The 17,423-nt window shown below is 32.8% G+C and overlaps 3 protein-coding genes across 5 annotated transcripts; 2 read left to right on the top strand and 1 right to left on the bottom strand.

Moving 5' to 3' along the window:
• Positions 1 to 2,578: 2,578 nt before the first annotated feature.
• Positions 2,579 to 5,669, top strand: LOC114403808. Of its 3 annotated transcripts, XM_028366983.1 has the most exons (3): positions 2,579 to 2,707; positions 3,106 to 4,256; positions 4,424 to 4,592. In XM_028366983.1, the coding sequence occupies exons 2-3, from the start codon at positions 3,123 to 3,125 to the stop codon at positions 4,451 to 4,453; spliced, it is 1,164 nt and encodes a 387-aa protein (XP_028222784.1). In that variant the 5' UTR covers positions 2,579 to 2,707; positions 3,106 to 3,122; the 3' UTR covers positions 4,454 to 4,592. The 3 variants fall into 3 exon arrangements, with proteins under 3 accessions (XP_028222784.1, XP_028222783.1, XP_028222782.1); XM_028366982.1 differs by having other exon boundaries at positions 3,091 to 5,669; XM_028366981.1 differs by having other exon boundaries at positions 3,106 to 5,669.
• Positions 5,670 to 6,317: 648 nt separating this feature from the next.
• LOC114403809 lies at positions 6,318 to 8,743 on the bottom strand. The gene is made up of 5 exons (XM_028366984.1): positions 8,532 to 8,743; positions 7,162 to 7,276; positions 6,982 to 7,071; positions 6,759 to 6,857; positions 6,318 to 6,670 (listed from the first exon to the last, which is right to left on the bottom strand). Exons 1-5 carry the CDS (start codon positions 8,597 to 8,599, stop codon positions 6,569 to 6,571), a joined length of 474 nt encoding a protein of 157 aa, XP_028222785.1. The 5' UTR covers positions 8,600 to 8,743; the 3' UTR covers positions 6,318 to 6,568.
• Positions 8,744 to 12,435: 3,692 nt separating this feature from the next.
• LOC114401517 (CASP-like protein 5B3) lies at positions 12,436 to 16,362 on the top strand. The gene is made up of 3 exons (XM_028364037.1): positions 12,436 to 12,894; positions 15,546 to 15,678; positions 15,794 to 16,362. The coding sequence occupies exons 1-3, from the start codon at positions 12,764 to 12,766 to the stop codon at positions 15,986 to 15,988; spliced, it is 459 nt and encodes a 152-aa protein (XP_028219838.1). The 5' UTR covers positions 12,436 to 12,763; the 3' UTR covers positions 15,989 to 16,362.
• The last annotated feature ends 1,061 nt before the right edge of the window (positions 16,363 to 17,423 follow it).

The raw sequence follows: 17,423 nt of genomic DNA on the forward strand, positions 1-17,423 counted from the left end.
AGTGCAGGGATAGACTAATTCGATCCACACCAATGTAAATTTATGCAAGACGGACTATGCACTATATACACAAGAGGACAATCTATTTACCCACCCCTAATTCATACTCTGATAGTATCTCCTAAATTAAAATTTTCTAACAAATTTGTCTAATAAAGGTTCCTACTCTTCTAGTATTTTCTAAATTAAAATTTATAAGATTAAATCATGATTTTCATCTTGAATTTTTTAGGTATTCACGGTTAGCTTCTTAAAATGTAAAAATTAAAATTTTATTTTTAATTTGTAAAAAATACGATAAATTAATCTTAAATTATTATTTTAATGTGATTTTAAAATAAATTATATTGATATGTCTTATGTATTATTTAATTATATAATATTATGTAACTTATTTTGTTACGTCATATTATTAAGTTTAATTTTTCATTTTTTAAGATTAAAATATAAGGAAGTTTTTGTAAATTTAATATTTTATTTTTAATTTAATATATTTTAAAAAGATACTTTAATTCCTAATTAATTTGTAATTTTCCTAATTCTAAACCTCACCTACGTAGAGGTGGGGAATGCTGACTTGTCACTAACCAGTCCGCTAAGTGGTGGTCGTCGAGGACGTGTGAAGCGAAAGAAGGTTGGTGGTGGAGATAGAGACAAGGAAAATAATGATTAAATTATTAATGGCTATTGATATTTAGACCAGCTCATTTTTTTAATACCTGCGCTGGTAGACATTTTCCATTTTTGGAATGTTCTACCTGCTATAATTTTGCCATCCTTGTTTCTTGTTTGAGGTTAAGCTGGGCATCAGATATGATGTTTTTGAACTTTTCTTTCTAAAGTATTCAATTTTTGCTATAAAAAAATTATGTGAAGATGGTAGTTAATATTGATAGAACGCACGAAAGATTAGATTTAGAATTACGAATTAAAATATGTTTTTGAAATATATTATATTAAAATTTAAAATAAAAATATCCGATCTTTAAAAAATATCTTTAGTCTTTAATTATAAAAGATAAAAAATTAAAATTAAACTTAATTATCTAATGTGATAAAATAAGTTGAATGATATTATATGATTAAAGCAATAAAAACACATCTCAATGTGACTTATTTTAAGATTATATCCAAATAACAACCTTAATTTTATCATTAATTTTATCTCTTAACTAAGACGATTTTGTCTACTTGATGCTTTTATTTAATGATTATCATGTGTCATCAAAATTACAAGAGATATGTAAGAAAATAATTATAAAAATCATTGAATTTTGATGTGAAAATTATAAAAGGTATGTAAGAAAATGATTATAACAATTTCAAATGATAGGATTGTAGAAATAATAGAAATAAAAGAATATGATAATGTTTATGTTAATAATTTCATGTAATATGAGACTTATTTAAAAATTTAAAAATATTTTCAGAAACAAAAATGACAAGTATGTGTCAAGTTTTGGAACCAAAATGTCATTAAGTGTGGTTAAGTTCAATGATTTAAATGATAATAAGTTATTAAGTTCATAAAATAAATTGAAAAATTAATTTTGTGATACAGAGACAATAAGGTGGATGACTTATGTCAATCACCAGCGGCTAAGTGATCAATGGAAGTATCACATGTGTACAACTGTTTGAGTTAATAAAAAAAAATCAACATAGGATTAATTTGTCATTTTTTATTATTTTTCATCTTTCAACCGCGTTTGACGAATTTAAAGACGAAAATGAGTATTTTAATTTTCAATCAAGCAATTTCAAGAAGAGACGTAAATAAAGGGACAATGAGATTTTAGTTTTTTTAAATATAAAATAAAAATAAAATATGTTTAGTTTTTTTTAGCAAAAATAAGTTTAGTTAAAATGGAGATAAATTTATGTTTAATTTAATTTTAAAATATTTTGATGTCAATTTTTTTAAAAAAATTGTAATCTTAGGTTTTAGTTTTAATATCATCAAGTATGCGGTAAAAAAAAAAACATCAAAGTATCCTTTTTTTTACTTTTCTATTTGATTAAACACATAATCAATTACTTTCGCACATTAATTATGTGTACAATTAATCAACAATTAATTAATTATACAGATAATGGATCATGTGGTACTATAGTCAATTATGTTATACACAAAATAAATTATATGATCAATAAAATGTGTAACATAAAATAACTCATATTATATCATAAACTATGAAGTATTTTCATTAAAAATATTATCTAAACAATTTAACAAACTTTAACTGCTTATACCTAATTACTTAGTTAATATATCTTACATTAAAAATACATAATCATTAAACTCATTATAACATTAATAAATATTTTAACTTTTTTAATAATATGTTAAAAATCTTATAAAATATAACTTATAATTAATTAAAAATATAATTTTTATACTAAAATGTATCTTTATTAAACTCTTGATCTAATTGTTGAAATTCTGATTTCCAACATAGAGATCAAGTAACTTTTGTGAGGCAAAGTAAATGGGTAGAGTCGTCTTTTTATCCAGTGGTCGAGTCGAACGATGAAACTTTAATGCATTATTTTAATTTTTAAAGTTTAAAGTGAAAAATTTAAACGCAGCGAAACCAAGCAAAGTAACAAACAAACACACATGACACATCGTTAAGGTCGAAATGAGTTGCTGTTTGAGATCACTTGCTGCTGCTTCATACTTCAGATCCACCTTCTGATTCCTCAGGTAACGCCATGTTTAGTTAGTTACTGTTTCTAAATTGAGTTTTCAGTTTTTCAAAATTTCTTTTCCGGTCCTTCACCACTCTAGCTTCGCCGCCGGAGAACCCCAAATTGGTGTGGTGGCAGTAGCAACTTTCGAAATTTGTTTTACAGAACAGTTTTTGAGATCTCTCACCGCATTTCTATTTCTGGAAATGAAATGAGAATGATTCACTGTTGCAAATTCTACGCCATGAATTTTCCATACATGTAATAATTCTCCCTTTTGTGGCATGATTACATTTGTGTGCTGGGTTTCTAATTTCTGTTAAAGATTAAAAAAGCTAGTGTGCTTATGCAGAATATGTCAATGTGATGGCAATTAATTAATTAATGTATTGAGATCAGTTCAATGTGATGTAGATCCTGCAGGCTTCACCATGAGTAAAGCATTTTCATCAAAGAAATATTCCTCTTTGCCCCCATCACCTACACCATTCACAGCTGCACCATCCCGTGCGAAAAAGAAGCCATGTCCTAGAAGCCCTTTGCAGGATCTCAACCGCATTTCCAGCAGCAGCAACAGTAGTTATGCTTCTTCTAGTGTTTCCACTGAAGCCCCAAAGGGTTGTCTCAGGTTCTTGTCTTCCTCTTCTTTTAGAACCCCTGTCCACAGACCCAAGAGTCTCACCAAAACTCCCAGCTCAGTTCCTCGTGCAGCTCCACCGAAACAGTCTAAATCTAATTCTTCCATGGAGAACCTTCCAAAGGGTAATGCTGGGTTGAGAACTAAGACACTTGCATCGGATAAGAAGCGGACGCATAAGAAGAACCCGCTGTGCCTCTACCAATGGCAGTCTGGGAAGAAATCTGGTTCTAGGACTGGCCAAAAGTCTAAGCCTTGTTCTGCTTTGAATGAACATGGCAAGCTTTTACATAGACTACCATCTGCATCAGAGGAGTTAAAGGAAAAGGAGGATATCTTGGGAGGGAGAAATGATAATGCTGGTGAGCATGCCCATGTCAATTTGGGTCATGGTGCTGTAAACTCGACTCCTTTGAGTAAAAAGGTTACTGGGTCGTATTTGGAGGATGTTAGAGTTTTTAGGGATGTGGAGGAGAATCCAAACTCAATGGATAGTAGAACACCTCCAATTCATGACTCTCTTTCCCCGGAGATACAATGTGGGTCTTCTTTGGTTCCAAAAACAGCAACACCTGCTTGTTATGGTGCTGGCTATGTTGTTTCTGGTGTCGTTGACAAGAGGAAATGTAGGCCTAGAGGGATTCTCACTGTAGAGAAGAACTATTCATGCAGTGATAAAATAGCTGCTAATAGTTTTGATAATGATGAGAAGAAGAAAGTAATTGATACTAATGACCATGCTAGTCCTTCCTTGTTACCTTTGCCAACTGAAGCTGTAGTGCATTGGCTTTCTTCTCCATTTAACAAGGGAAAGAAAATTCCGAGTAAGGAGTTTGGAAATGGACTAAATCAAAGTCAGGGACTAGCAGAATCCACAACTCTTGCTTCCAGTACTTCACCATCATCCAGTTCTAAAACTTTTTGGAATGTAAGTGATAACGGTGATTTGTCTGGTGGTGCTAATGGTATCATGAGAAAAATCAGTTCTTCAATTTCTCCAAATGGACTTGCTGAATTTCAAGTACCTTCTAATTACATATTATCGCCTTCTTATTCATCCTTATTGTTTTCTCCCAATCCCACACCTATTTGTAGGGCAGGCAGCTCAGGAAAAGGAAAAACTGATAGATATAATCTCATTGATGAGAATTCTCCATTTTCCCTGAATTCATTTGGTAGTGGAAATGTTATTCAAACTCCACAGTCAGATTCTAGTTCAGATTTACATGTTGGATTGTCATTGGTGCATGCAGACAAACGAAAGGAAGATATTTCTAACCCTGGCCTTAACTCATCCAGCAAAATACTTCTATCAGAAAGCTTACTTCTCAATATTTCTATGCCCCTGGAGGATTCTGTTAATTCAAGTTTCCAATTTGATTTTTTAACTATGCCTTGTGAATCTATTGATCTCAGTAAACGTCCAAATTTTTTGGAGGGTCAAGATCCTTGGTTATCTAGTTCTACAACAGAGAATGCTTCACAATCCCAAATGAGGATATCATGGAGGGAAGGGTTAATGAGCCAATTGTATGAGCTGGATGAGTTTGACTGCTGTAGATGCTTGTCAGATGAAAGAGAAATTGCCAATGAATCTGGTACCAATAGATTTTCAGGTCCTCAAGTCAATATTGAAATAAATGATGGTAAAAAATTGAACAGTGATGTTGGAATCACTGAAACTGAGGATACTGAACAGGAAATTGATGGCCTTAGCAAAGAAAAAATTCCAGCTTTAATATCATGTTCAGGTGCTGAGTCCATAAGCACTGATGGTGGTAGTCTAGTTGCTCCAGGGGATGACTCACACTGGACTTTATGCCACGTGAACAAACCATTCGAAGTGTGAGTCAACCCCTTCATTGTTTGATCCATTTATTTATAAAATAAAACAACTTGTCATGTAACACCCCTTCATTGTTTGATCCATTTATTTATAAAATAAAACTTGTTGTCATATAACACCCCCTCCCCCGAAAGAAAATTGTCAGAGGGGCTGATCTAGGTGGTTATTCGAACAACTTCTCACCTTTCTCCAAGGCTATGTAGAAATACGCCTCACTCATGATGTACACTTTGTCTTGGGAAGAATTTCAACTTGGTGGAGGCAAATTTTTCTCTACTTCCAATTTAGGAGTAATTAACTGCTCAAGTGGTTAATCAAATCAATAGTGGCTACTAGGTAACCATTCTTTGAACATGTCATTAACTGATTGAGTAATTAATAGTTCCTAAACTAGAAAAATTTTAACGACATTTTTGTTGTTGTAATGTACCCTAGTCTTTTTCCTTCCCACTTTTTTTCATTCTTGTTTTTAATGAAATTTGTCTTTCACTCCTATTGGTTAACCTACATGGAAACCATTCACAAAATATTATGTTATCAGTTTTTATGGCTTTGGGCAAGGTGTCTCTATTTGTCAATTGGCTACAGGAAATTATTACTAGCTTCATGTCGGTATCTTCCAAAAACTTAAGGGGAAAAAGCAAAGGAAGAGAGTTGATTGGAGAGTGTAAAGAAAGTGAGTGTAACATGGATGCAATTAAATTAGTTTCACTTTCACCTAAAAGAGTTGAATGGTGGTCATATAATTGGGCATCGATGCGAAACAAGTCTGTTGATCAACATAATACGTGTGTATATAATGCGCAAATAACGCTCCTTTGGAATGTGAAGCAAAGTATTTGAAGCGTTCAATCTTACCATATTCAAATTATGGCAGTGTTTTGTATGGTGAAGTCAGTCAAGATTAAATAGTATAAGCTAGTCATGGTTAAATAATGCAGAAAACTGTTTTGCTCTAATTGGTTAAAAATTTATTATGAGTGATTAAGTTAATTAACACATTCTTGGCTTCTGATTTTGTTAATCCCAACGTGAATGTAAGGGACATGAGGTAAAACGTGGCATATAAACAACAATTTATGATAATATTTGAGACTCCAGAGAAAGTAGTGACTCCAAACTCGCCAAATCAGGACTCTCAAATCGGAAGTACACACTTGTATATATCATATTTTATTGTATTTCAAATTTAACCAAAGCTTCTGTTAATAGCTATTCTTAGTGCAAGTACAACAGAATGGTATGAGAATGATTAAGCATATTCATAATCAAATTATGTGCCAACATACAAAAATCATCAATGCAAAAAGGTTTAAGCAATAATTCCATAACACAACAACAAAGAAATTTAATAACCTTTTCACTGAAAACAGATACACAATTCTTTCTAATCTCTAAATTGTCTTTGCTTTTGGGGTCTTCTTCCTGATTTGTCTTCTGGTAATCGAGTACTTCATCTCTATAAAAAATAGCAATGCACCACAAAGTGCTGTGCTCTGCCATCCAAAGTGAACACATTATATTAAGTTACACAGGTAAAATCATTAGATAGAAACACATGAAATAACAATAGTTTTCACATACCTGAATGAAATCATTCAGCAGTAAATAGTATTCAGGGTTATTAGATCTATAGTTGTAAAAATCATATAGAATTGGAGTAGAAAGCCCCAGATACAAGAGCTAGAGGAAAAAAAAGTAATCAGGGTTATAATTCTTTAGGACCAAAACAAAGATCAAAACTGGAAAAGTAAATTTAAGAATGAAAACTTTTATTCATTTCAAACCTAGGAGAGCAAGCCCTTACCAGAAGATAAGATCCAAATGTACTGCCAAGCACGAATAGAATTCCTCCAACCCCCTTTAGAAATATGATAGAGGCAATGACTGACCGCACCTGTATTTAACATTTTAATCAGAAAGGCATATACAAGTAAAAATTAATTCAATTCCAAGAAATGTATAATATGAGAAAAGATGGCCTTACATTAATATCTGGTGTCTTTACCCCCAGTTTGGAGGATAAATTTCTCTTCAGAACAGTGAACTTGGGAATCAACTCCTTTGCAATGGGTCCACCAGTGTCATCAAATTCATTAAACCTAGCAACATACATTCTATATAAATACAAAAATACTAAATGTTGCTTCAATAGTATTATTAGCAAACTAATAATTACTTTAACAACACAACATTTGATAGGCTAAAATCTTGTCACAAGGTACCTGGTATACAGCCTATATGCTCATTCATAAACATCAACCCGGTGATTCACCACCAAGTTACAAAATAAAGTAACAGGACTTAAAACTGCTGAAAAAGGCTGAGGCTGGCTACAGAAATGCATTTTAAATTTCTAATCAACAAGTCTCCAAGACATCATATCAGAGCAATAGAATTTAGTAGAGTTGCAATCTCAGCACAAATTGCATATGGTACATTTTTGGGCCCACATATATTTATGTAACAAATACCACTGGAAAACCAGCCAGCTGAGTTCTAACTCTATCAGTTGATTTCTTAACACAGCTAGGCTTCTATTAAGCTCTGATATTCAATATCCACCCTGGACCACCGATACCCCAATATAGACAAAATGCAACATTAAATTAAAGACTGCAGAATTCATTAAAGAAAAAACAGGACTTTCAGAAGGACTAGTAAAGAAAAGTCAATATTACTATTGACTAAAACAAACAAAAACTACAAAGTAATAACAAACGAATTATCAAGATTTAGAACGGTTCATCGTATTATTACTGTCTCATTACTCTCATAGCTCCTTGTATATTCTGCTAGGCAAAAACTTGTCCACAACCCATGTTAAATGAGCCATTTAAACTATAAATTTGTAGTCTACCTAACTTGATATCAAACTCAGTACTAATCGCAAGCCTGAAAATTCTCAATGATTTGAAGGAAGCAACTCAAGGAAAAGCAACATTAAACCCATATTTCAAGTGCAACTCAAGGTTTCAGGAGGGTTTGGCTGCTGTTGTTGCTAATTGCTAATATATAATAACAATATCCCAACATGCTGGCATACTTAAGAGAACGAATTAATTAACTAATAATTTACATAAAAGAAAACCATGAAGCACCAGAGACAAAGATGCATCGTTAAACTTGAACAGCTCACCATAGTTCCCAATTATCAATCAATATAACCATTAAACAACATCATGGGTTTGTACTATATCTACGTGTCTCTAAGTGAAAACACAAATACGAATGAAAAACCCAGATGCAAAAAAACGAAAAGTTCGACGGGGAAGTAATCTGAACGTCATGAAGAAAAAATAAAATAAAAATAAACGAATGGATCTAAAGAGAGAGAGAGAGAGAGAGAGGACTGACATCTGCCATGCTGAGAGGATGAAGAGGGAAGCAAAGAGGACGCGACCCAGAAAGGAGGAGAACCCCATATTTTTCTCACTGTTTTGAAGCAGCAACAAGAGAAGAAGCAGAAGCTGAAGACGAAGGGAAGAAGAAAAGTGTGAAGAGTCGCAGTGTTCTACAGTACTGAGGTCAATTTGGTTTTGGTCTTTTGGTTTGATTCGTCAAAGTGTTAAACAATTTAAGGTTGTGACATTCGGAATAAATTGTTTTGCAAGAAAAACACATATGCTGCTTAAGCTTAACACTTTTATTTTTGTCATAATCACATATGCTTATCTTACCGCTTTATTTTACTCCCTCAAAAAAGAAAAAAAAAACTTACCGCTTTACTCATTTTTTTTAGTAACCTTTGATTTGAACTAATTTAATTTGCAATTGCTTTAAGATTAAAGTACGCGTGACTCCGTACGATTTTGTTGTTGTTGTTGTTGTTTTTTTTTGAAGTGGATTTCGTTGATTTCTATTTTTAATGAAGAATTTGGGGATTTTTTTTTCTGAGTAGAATTTCGGGGCATAAAATAAATCTTAAGGGATGGGTTGAAAAATTATTAATAATATGGGATGACGATTAAAATAAATAATTGTTCTTGTTAAAAATAGTTAAAAGCCATTCTTTAATTAGAATTAAAGTTAAAGAAAGTTAACTAATGAAAAAACTTGAGAGAGGGGTTGATTGAAAAAGTTGCAGAAATATGAGAAGAATTAATAGTTTGCCTTAAATTAAAAGGTTAGAATCTTAAAAGTCTCACTTACATATTTTTCTTTGAAGATATATAATTGACCCGTGATTAAAAAAAATTATAGGTTGGATTCTTCTCGTTAATAATAATTCACATTTATTGATAAAAAATACCTTTGTTTGATTTTTATCGATAAAAAAAACTTAACTATTTTGACTTATTATTTATTTATTTAAAAAAGTGATCAACACTCCCCTCCTATTGATTTCTAAATTGCGATATGACATGCCATTCGGGCTGCTGACCATTTTTTTTTTATATAAAATTTCTACCACGTTAGAAAGGTTTGAATCTTAATGTAGCTAGTTATTGCCCGTTGGATGCGAGACTCAGCTTTTTTACACTTCAACATTTGCAGCCTTTATGCCCAACTTTTTTTTACTTAATATGAGACTAATAACTTGGCATACATGATACAAACCCCACGTTAATATGTTGTATCACCTTGACGCTGATAATTGTAGGCAGAAATGATGCTATCTTAGTACATTTCAAATAAAATTTCACCAGGATAATTTATTTTGTGTCATTGTATGGTCAAGTATACCCTATGCTTTGTGGAAAATCGATTGTGTATAGTCTGTGGTACTACTGAAATCGTTAGAGAAGTTGCTCACTTTGGAAAATGGAAGGAGACACCCAAGAGAAAGTAAAAGTTTAAAGAAACATGCACAAGACTAAACATTCCATATATGACAAAGTGCTTGTTCTTGATTGCCAAACTAGGTGGGCATCTACCTTTTGATGTTTGATGCAGCCATACCACAGAAAGAAGTTTTTTGTCACCTGACACAACACAACAAACATGACAACAACCTCACCATATATCTCTGCCAAGTGAAGATGACTGGAATATGGCAAAGGTAGCTTGGTTTGTTGAATTTCTTTTTTCCTCAAATATATATGTAGAAAATGCATGTCATGAAATTGAGAAGGTAAAAACTGTTTGAGAATATTTATTATGGAGTATACCAACAAATTCATAGAAAACAAGACATGGAACAACATTATCTAAATTCAGAATATATATCTGAATTGAGATTGTAATAGGATGATTTCTTTCTACTGATGCAGGTAAAGAATGAGCAAATTGGGGCAAACAATGTATTCGCTGCTTACCAAGTTATTTCTTCCCAAGAATTTTTGTTGTAACTGTCCAACATAAATGAAAAAACTGCTTCACAAGATATTTTGATCCTGAACTCATTTAGCATATTAAATAGTTTTGAATTATATCAAGAAGTAGAGGCGTGCTTTAGGAATCCAGATATAGTGGTATATAGATGAGCATTCTATCAACATACAAGTCCATCAATATCTCGCAGAATACTGCTTGACCATGTATTTATTCATGCTCTTGTTCCGTTCTAGCCTTTAAAAATATAGATAGGTGGTACAAGGTACATTTATTCTTTGTCTTTACTATTCACTTTCTAAAGGGTTCTTCTGCTTGCAATGATAGGTATTTGACTATTCAGCTACGGATATTTGACTATCTTGGATTACCTCCAACTCCTAATAGATAATAGTCCTCTTCTCTCTCACACTTGTTTTATTTTGTCCTCTGGAATATACATCATAATTCACAAGTTTATGCTTCAAGATCATATATTCATTTTGCCCTCAATCTAACAGAGGTATTTATAATGTAATTTTGATAATTCACGAGCCCTCGGTGGAGTAGCTGAGAACCAATAGAGCTGGATTCCTAAGTTTTTCCTTCTAAGCCCTTCTTCTCTCATTCATTAGTAGATCTAGTTCTCTTTTCTTTAGGAACTTTTCTTTCTGCGCCTTCCCACTTATTCCATTTTATGGTATAGAATTTGTCTATTCTTGTAATCAAAAGAAAAATAAATATCGTATCATTTGAAATTTTAAAAATCTTCCCATTATGAAAATGGTGCTCGCTAATATTTAGATTTTTCTTGAGTAATCTTAGACTAGTTATTGGATCCTATTTGTCAATTTTTGCCAGTAGTACAGGCAGGGGAAGGTTACCCTTGACTTTTATGTATTTGAAAATTATTGTGTGGGGAATAAGTAGAAAGTTTTCCGTTGAGTTTTAGTGAAGCATCCTAAAGCAGAAAGTGAAGTAGATTATTATGTGATGTAGAACTTCTCTTCAGGATTTGGTGGCTGCTTAAGATAGTCAAATTGAGGAGGTAGAGGAGGATTTGTCACAGTCTAGAAGGGCCTGCTATTCTTGTGTTTTAAAGTATCCATGAATTATGTATAGTCAAAGAAGAATGATGCCTAATTTCAATTCTGTACTGCTCCAACAAACGAAGGTGTCTTCTTGGACCTAAATAGTTCTGCAAATCAGCACTCCTGAATTTGCTCATCTCCATCTTAACGAGCAAAACAAGATATTTTAATTAATTTTTCATTTTTTTTTTACTTATCTTGTTTGGTTGTTTAGTAAATATTTTTTAAAATAATTTTTTAGTAATTTTTAATTTTTTATATTTCCTTTTATTTTTATTTTCAATACATATATTTAACTTTCTTATTACCTTTTTAAATAGATCAGAATTTTATTATTTTTATATTATTTTATATTTTAATAAATTATTTTTTTAACTTTTAGTTACCCGTTAACTTTCCAACTTTCTTAGTTTTATCAATAGGAACAAACTCAGTTTTATTTTTACAATAATAAGTAACAACCATTTGAGATATGTAGATCGCTTATAATTTGTTTGGATACGATGGAGCACTATCGAATATGGTGACTTAGATTGTTTTAATTTGAAAATCTGTTTCATTATAATTCCATATTATAAACTTGACTTTGATATGATAACTCCTTATATAAAATTTATTTTTCAAAGGAGTTTAATTTTGCTCATCATTAGTAACTGTGCTGGTGTAAAAAAATTGATTGTAAGTCTAAGATATATGGTACTTGAATATTTTTTCTTTATAAAATTCAATAAAATATATATAACTTAAAGAATAGTAAAAAGACGTATAGAGGCAAGGAAGTCGACAATACTAAAATTGTTGATGGAGCGAAGACAATTTCCAAGAGAATGTATGACATGAAAGTGAAATACGTATTGGCGTGTAGTGGGTCCACCGTCCACACACTTTTGTAGAATAAGCTGCACGCTATTGGGGACGCGTGGGTGAGAGTTCACTTTCATTGTGCCAGAAAGACCAATGCAAATACAAGCAACCGAGGTTGTTCTGTTCCTTTGCTCACACTTTTGACTATTGTCATTTGCCAACTTAACTTGCTTCTCTAACGTAATTTCTTCATTTTCATTGTCTTGTTTTGCTCGTCACACTCTCTGCTTGCTTTCCCCAGATTTCAATTTCCCTTTGCACCTCAAATTTCTCCCCTTTTCCTTTCTGGGTCTCCATCTATTTTTTTTTTTTTTTTTTGGGTCAAATATGAAGATGATGGGTGTTCCTTAGCCATTGAGAATCTAAGATTTGGAGAGAAAAATGAAGGATTTCCCTGGGACACCGGGCACTGGTCTTGGTTTGGCTCTAAGGATATCACAGTTCGTTTTTGCTGCTGGATCAATTGCTTCCATGGCTACCACTCCCAGTTTCTTTAACTTTACGGCTTTTTGGTAATTGAAGATGTTTCTTTTCTGGAACTTTTTCATGCATTTATCTCTTTCGGTGTGATTTTGTTGCAGTATTGATCATATTCTCAAACTCACTAGTCATATATGTTATGCACCTGATTGTTGTCGATTCGTTTTCATATTTTGATTTATGCATGCAAGTCAATTTAGCTTTTTCATGCAAGTTTAGTTAGCACTTTGTTATAGTCGTCGTGACTGGAATTTGTACGGGGAATTTTTCATTGCTGTTGTTGGGAATTGGGAACTCTGATATCCTTGAAGCTTGCTTTTGGATACAATACAATAGATGTGAATCATAACTTTTTGTGACTTAAAAACAAAATGTATTTTGTATAAAAATTCACTAATTAGCACTTAACCTTATTGACATAGGTCTCCGTAAGAATAACTAGCAAGTTTTCCATATATCATGGGTATTTTTAAATACAGGTAAAATATTCAAAATGCATTTCAGAATTTTTTTTTATTTAATTGGTAGAAGATTATTTTTATTGTAAACTATAAATTATGCACGCATTTAATTTTTAGTTTTGGAAAATCTCAAAATTTGTTTTAATTGATAGAAGATTCCTTTACTAGTGGTTTGCAAATGTCTCATTATATTTAATAAGTATTGATGAAAATTAAGCATTGCTTAAAGAAATTGAGGAAACTAAAATGCCTTCTGATTGAATTACTAACCAAGGAGGGAAAGATATTGGTTTGACATGTATAACAAAATTGCAAAGATACATACATGGCTACTTGAGGAGGAGAGTACAGAGAAATTATCCTACTTTCAAGAATGTTGACTCAAATTTATAATATAGCGGTGGATTAAATAACAACTGTGATTTGTTGGATTAGCACAACGAGCTTCTGAACCTGGATGTCTTACAAAAGGAAAGGACTGAAAGGTTATTCATGGTTGTGAGGATGATGGGAATGAGAATAGCATCTTCTCGTGAGTTAGGTCCTATTTACATTTTGATGAAACTTAGATGTAAAGTTCTTAAAAACATTCCACCAAAACATTATTTACCGTACCACATCTTTCATTCTTAAATCAGTAGGAAATAAGAAGTGGAAATTTTGTGCCTGTCCCTCCTTAATCTTTAGTTATTTCTCCATAGTATTGGCAATAAAGTGCAGTTTTAATTAATTACTGGTTCACATGTTTATAAGAAAAGGATATCAAAATAAAGATTGATTGTTTGACTATTGGAGGGTGAGTTTTTGGCATAATGGTAAGGTTGCTGCCTTGTAGCTTGCATGGTTAAGGCTATGCTTGTTAATCCACCCTAGATCGCACTAGGTGGGAGCCTCGTGTGCTGGGTTGCCCTTTGATTGTTTGACTATTGCCATGAAACCACTACTACCCAACCTCACCTAGAAGAGTTTATGATGTTTCTTGGGACCTTTTTCTGTCAAATTCAGTGGTCAGACAAGATGTTCTCAATGTTTGGCCAGCATAATACTTCTGAAATATTCATACTTGTGTTACTCATTTTGGGTAGCATCCCAAGTTCCCAACTATTCGTACCAGCAGTATGCACAATTGTGGTTGTTTATTGATTTTCAAATTGTTAGAACAATAGATCATGAACCAACTAACCATTCAATTTCAAATACATCTTTTTAATTATTTCGACACACAAGGTGTGCTTAAAGATTTTGACACACTTACTGTGGGAAACAATTTACACTGAACATTACTATGAGGTGATTGTTTTTTGTTTCAATATATTACTCATTAGGTGTGATGTATCTTAGTTCAGTCAGATTCATTATTGGACATGTTCACATGATATTCAATTGGTCTCTTTATCCCGCCCCTTAAAGTCCATGAATACTACTTTTAGATCATGGTTACTACTTAAAAAGTTCGACTTTATCTTGTTGACGTTAAATTTTAAGCTCTGATTGTTTATCAGTGTATGCTTGAATGCTAAAAATTGAAGAAATGAAACAGGAAATGCTATATGAGCTTTGGTTCTCCATGCAAATGATGATTGAACTTACAATGGAATTCTGAATATAAAAAATGAACCCAGCTCAGCTGGGTATGGAACTAGGCTTGGAGGTGAGAATGAGATTGGGAAGGGTGATGGCCAAAAAGGGATGTCTTCAGTAAAACCTCTGTGGAGTGTGATATAACTGCATATTTTTAGTATTGTTTTGCTTCATGTTGATGCTCTTTGACAAGAACCTTGGGAGAAAAACACCATAGAAGCTAGCTGTTATAATTGGAAGAGAATGGCCACACTAGAACCCTATACTTCCAATGTGGAACTCAAGTCCCATACCTTGCAATTGGATCCTAATGCAGGCGGCTTGTTAGAAACTCTTAATATCAATTGATAAAAACCTTGGGAAAACCACACCACAAAAAGTAGTCATTTTAGTTGGAGAGTCCAAAACCTTGTAAACTCCACATTAGAATCTCATACTATGAATGTAGGACTCAATAGTCAATTCGCATACCTTGCAATTAGATCCTAACACTTTTGTTTTTCCTTATGAAAACATTTATGTCATGAACTGTTTTACTATTGATATGATGATCTGCAAATGTACTTGTGTTGTTCATCACTAGCTTGGTTGGATGTTGAATGTGGAATAACTTGCTACTGAGTGCTCCTTTTGTATTACAGTTACTTGATAGCTTCAATGGGTTTACAAGTCATTTGGAGTTTTGTGCTTGCTTTATTGGATGCATATGCCTTGGTGAAAAAAAAGGTCCTCCACAACGCTGTACTGGTTAGCCTCTTTGTAGTTGGAGATTGGGTTAGCCTCTGCCTTAACCTTTACTCTTACTAGTTATTCATTGGTTTGTTACTTACAGCACGAGTTCTGATGTTATGATCTTTCAATTACAAGTCTTCTTGACCACTGTCCACAGGTAACAGCAACACTATCTCTAGCTGCAGCGTCTTCCTCAGCTGGCATCACGGTTTTATACTTTAATGATCTGGGACACTGCCATTTTGGAGAGGAATGCCAAAAGTACCAGATTTCAGTAGCATTAGCCTTCTTGAGCTGGTTCCCAATTTCAATATCATCCCTAATCATGCTTTGGCTATTAGCTGCAGGGTAGCAGACTCTATATTCCGCCCAAGTTCTCTCTTCCAACACATGTTCATCTTATTGGAAATTCTTAGAAAGTGTCAATAGAAAAGAAAGTAGAGTAGATGCTTACACTCATTTAAATTGATTCCTTCATTTCTACCGGAAATGGGACAGTACTGGCAGATTGTAAAAACTAAAAATGCATACATGATTTTTCCATGCAAAGAAATTAGGCTACCAAAGTGTTATGCTGATTTCCTGATCCTGTGATTGAAGGTTAAACTTTTATGTTTACCGGGAATTGGGTTGCTAACATATGTTTTTGCCAACATATGCTAGAGAAAGGGTTTGTGTTTGTCTTCGGATTATTTATGTCCATAAATCATTTTCTTACAGCTGCTATGAATGGAGTACCTTTGTGCCCAATCATTAATCATTATGCCATTACGCGATTCTGCTATTGCTTCAAGAACTCAAAATATGAGAGTTGTAAATCACATACAAAAAAAGTTGGAACATTTAGTTTGATAAATTTTACAGCTTTTTCGGTTAGATAAAGTCATAAAGAACACTAACCCGAAGTTGTAATATTGACGTAATTTCAGAAAAGTAAACCACTGATCTGTTTGCTGTTGGAACCCACCGTACAAAAGAGCTTAGTTACAAATTGCATATACGAAGGAATTTACCTTGAAGAATGTAATACGTAGCTGATTTTATGTTTATGACCTTTTGATTATTCGCTCTAAAGAATGTCTTGTATGAAAACAAGTAGTACACTTCTTTTTTTAATCCCCAAGAAACTTCATGCCTCGAAAGAACCCTGTGTTCCCTATTAATATTATTGATCATTATCTTATCACCTCCTCAAATATTTAGTAGTTGAATTAGTTTTCTTCTCCTGTTTTTTTTTTGTTTTTTTTAATTGATATAATTGAATATTATTCAATTATAATATTCAAATTCTATTAAATTTAAAAAAAGGAATGAACATAATTACATAGATGAAAAGTTTCCAATAAAATATATATGTATCCAATTCCAGGGTAGTCTGTAATATTATACTTTTCTCTGGCTAGTCGCCACTGGCCACTGGGATTGCCACCTACAACAGTTGAAGAATATAATATAACCATACATCACGTGTTGCAAAATAAAGGTTCAGATTCCACTAAACATAATAATTACAGTATAGGACACATCACACATATCACACATCTCACATCGAATGGGACATTTTTGGTCTTCACAAGTTACCAACTTCCTAAAACAACTGTTTTTGATTTGAAAACTGATACCTTGGCACTTTGCTCATTGTTTACATGAACTTGTGTGGCTCAGGAAACACGAGAGGCAATTTGTGGCATCTTTATGCTCATAGGAACACCACTAAATAAGAGCTTAATTATTTGAGTAGAAACAATGTGCCACTATGATGTGAAGTGGAATTCACAATCACATCA

Source organism: Glycine soja, chromosome 20, assembly GCF_004193775.1.
Source record: "Glycine soja cultivar W05 chromosome 20, ASM419377v2, whole genome shotgun sequence".
Taxonomy (NCBI): domain Eukaryota; kingdom Viridiplantae; phylum Streptophyta; class Magnoliopsida; order Fabales; family Fabaceae; genus Glycine; species Glycine soja.

What these genes read in the sequence shown, in the direction of transcription:
- LOC114401517 (XM_028364037.1), top strand. Translation starts at nt 12,764, where the DNA reads ATGAAGGATTTCCCTGGGACACCGGGCACTGGTCTTGGTTTGGCTCTA. An exon ending in TTTAACTTTACGGCTTTTTG is followed by an intron (nt 12,895 to 15,545) that starts GTAATTGAAGAT and finishes TTTGTATTACAG; the next exon opens with TTACTTGATAGCTTCAATGG. An exon ending in TCTTTGTAGTTGGAGATTGG is followed by an intron (nt 15,679 to 15,793) that starts GTTAGCCTCTGC and finishes CACTGTCCACAG; the next exon opens with GTAACAGCAACACTATCTCT.
- LOC114403808 (XM_028366982.1), top strand. Translation starts at nt 3,123, where the DNA reads ATGAGTAAAGCATTTTCATCAAAGAAATATTCCTCTTTGCCCCCATCA.
- LOC114403809 (XM_028366984.1), bottom strand. Translation starts at nt 8,599, where the DNA reads ATGGGGTTCTCCTCCTTTCTGGGTCGCGTCCTCTTTGCTTCCCTCTTC. An exon ending in ATCCTCTCAGCATGGCAGAT is followed by an intron (nt 7,277 to 8,531) that starts GTCAGTCCTCTC and finishes GTATGTTGCTAG; the next exon opens with GTTTAATGAATTTGATGACA. An exon ending in TAAAGACACCAGATATTAAT is followed by an intron (nt 7,072 to 7,161) that starts GTAAGGCCATCT and finishes TGTTAAATACAG; the next exon opens with GTGCGGTCAGTCATTGCCTC.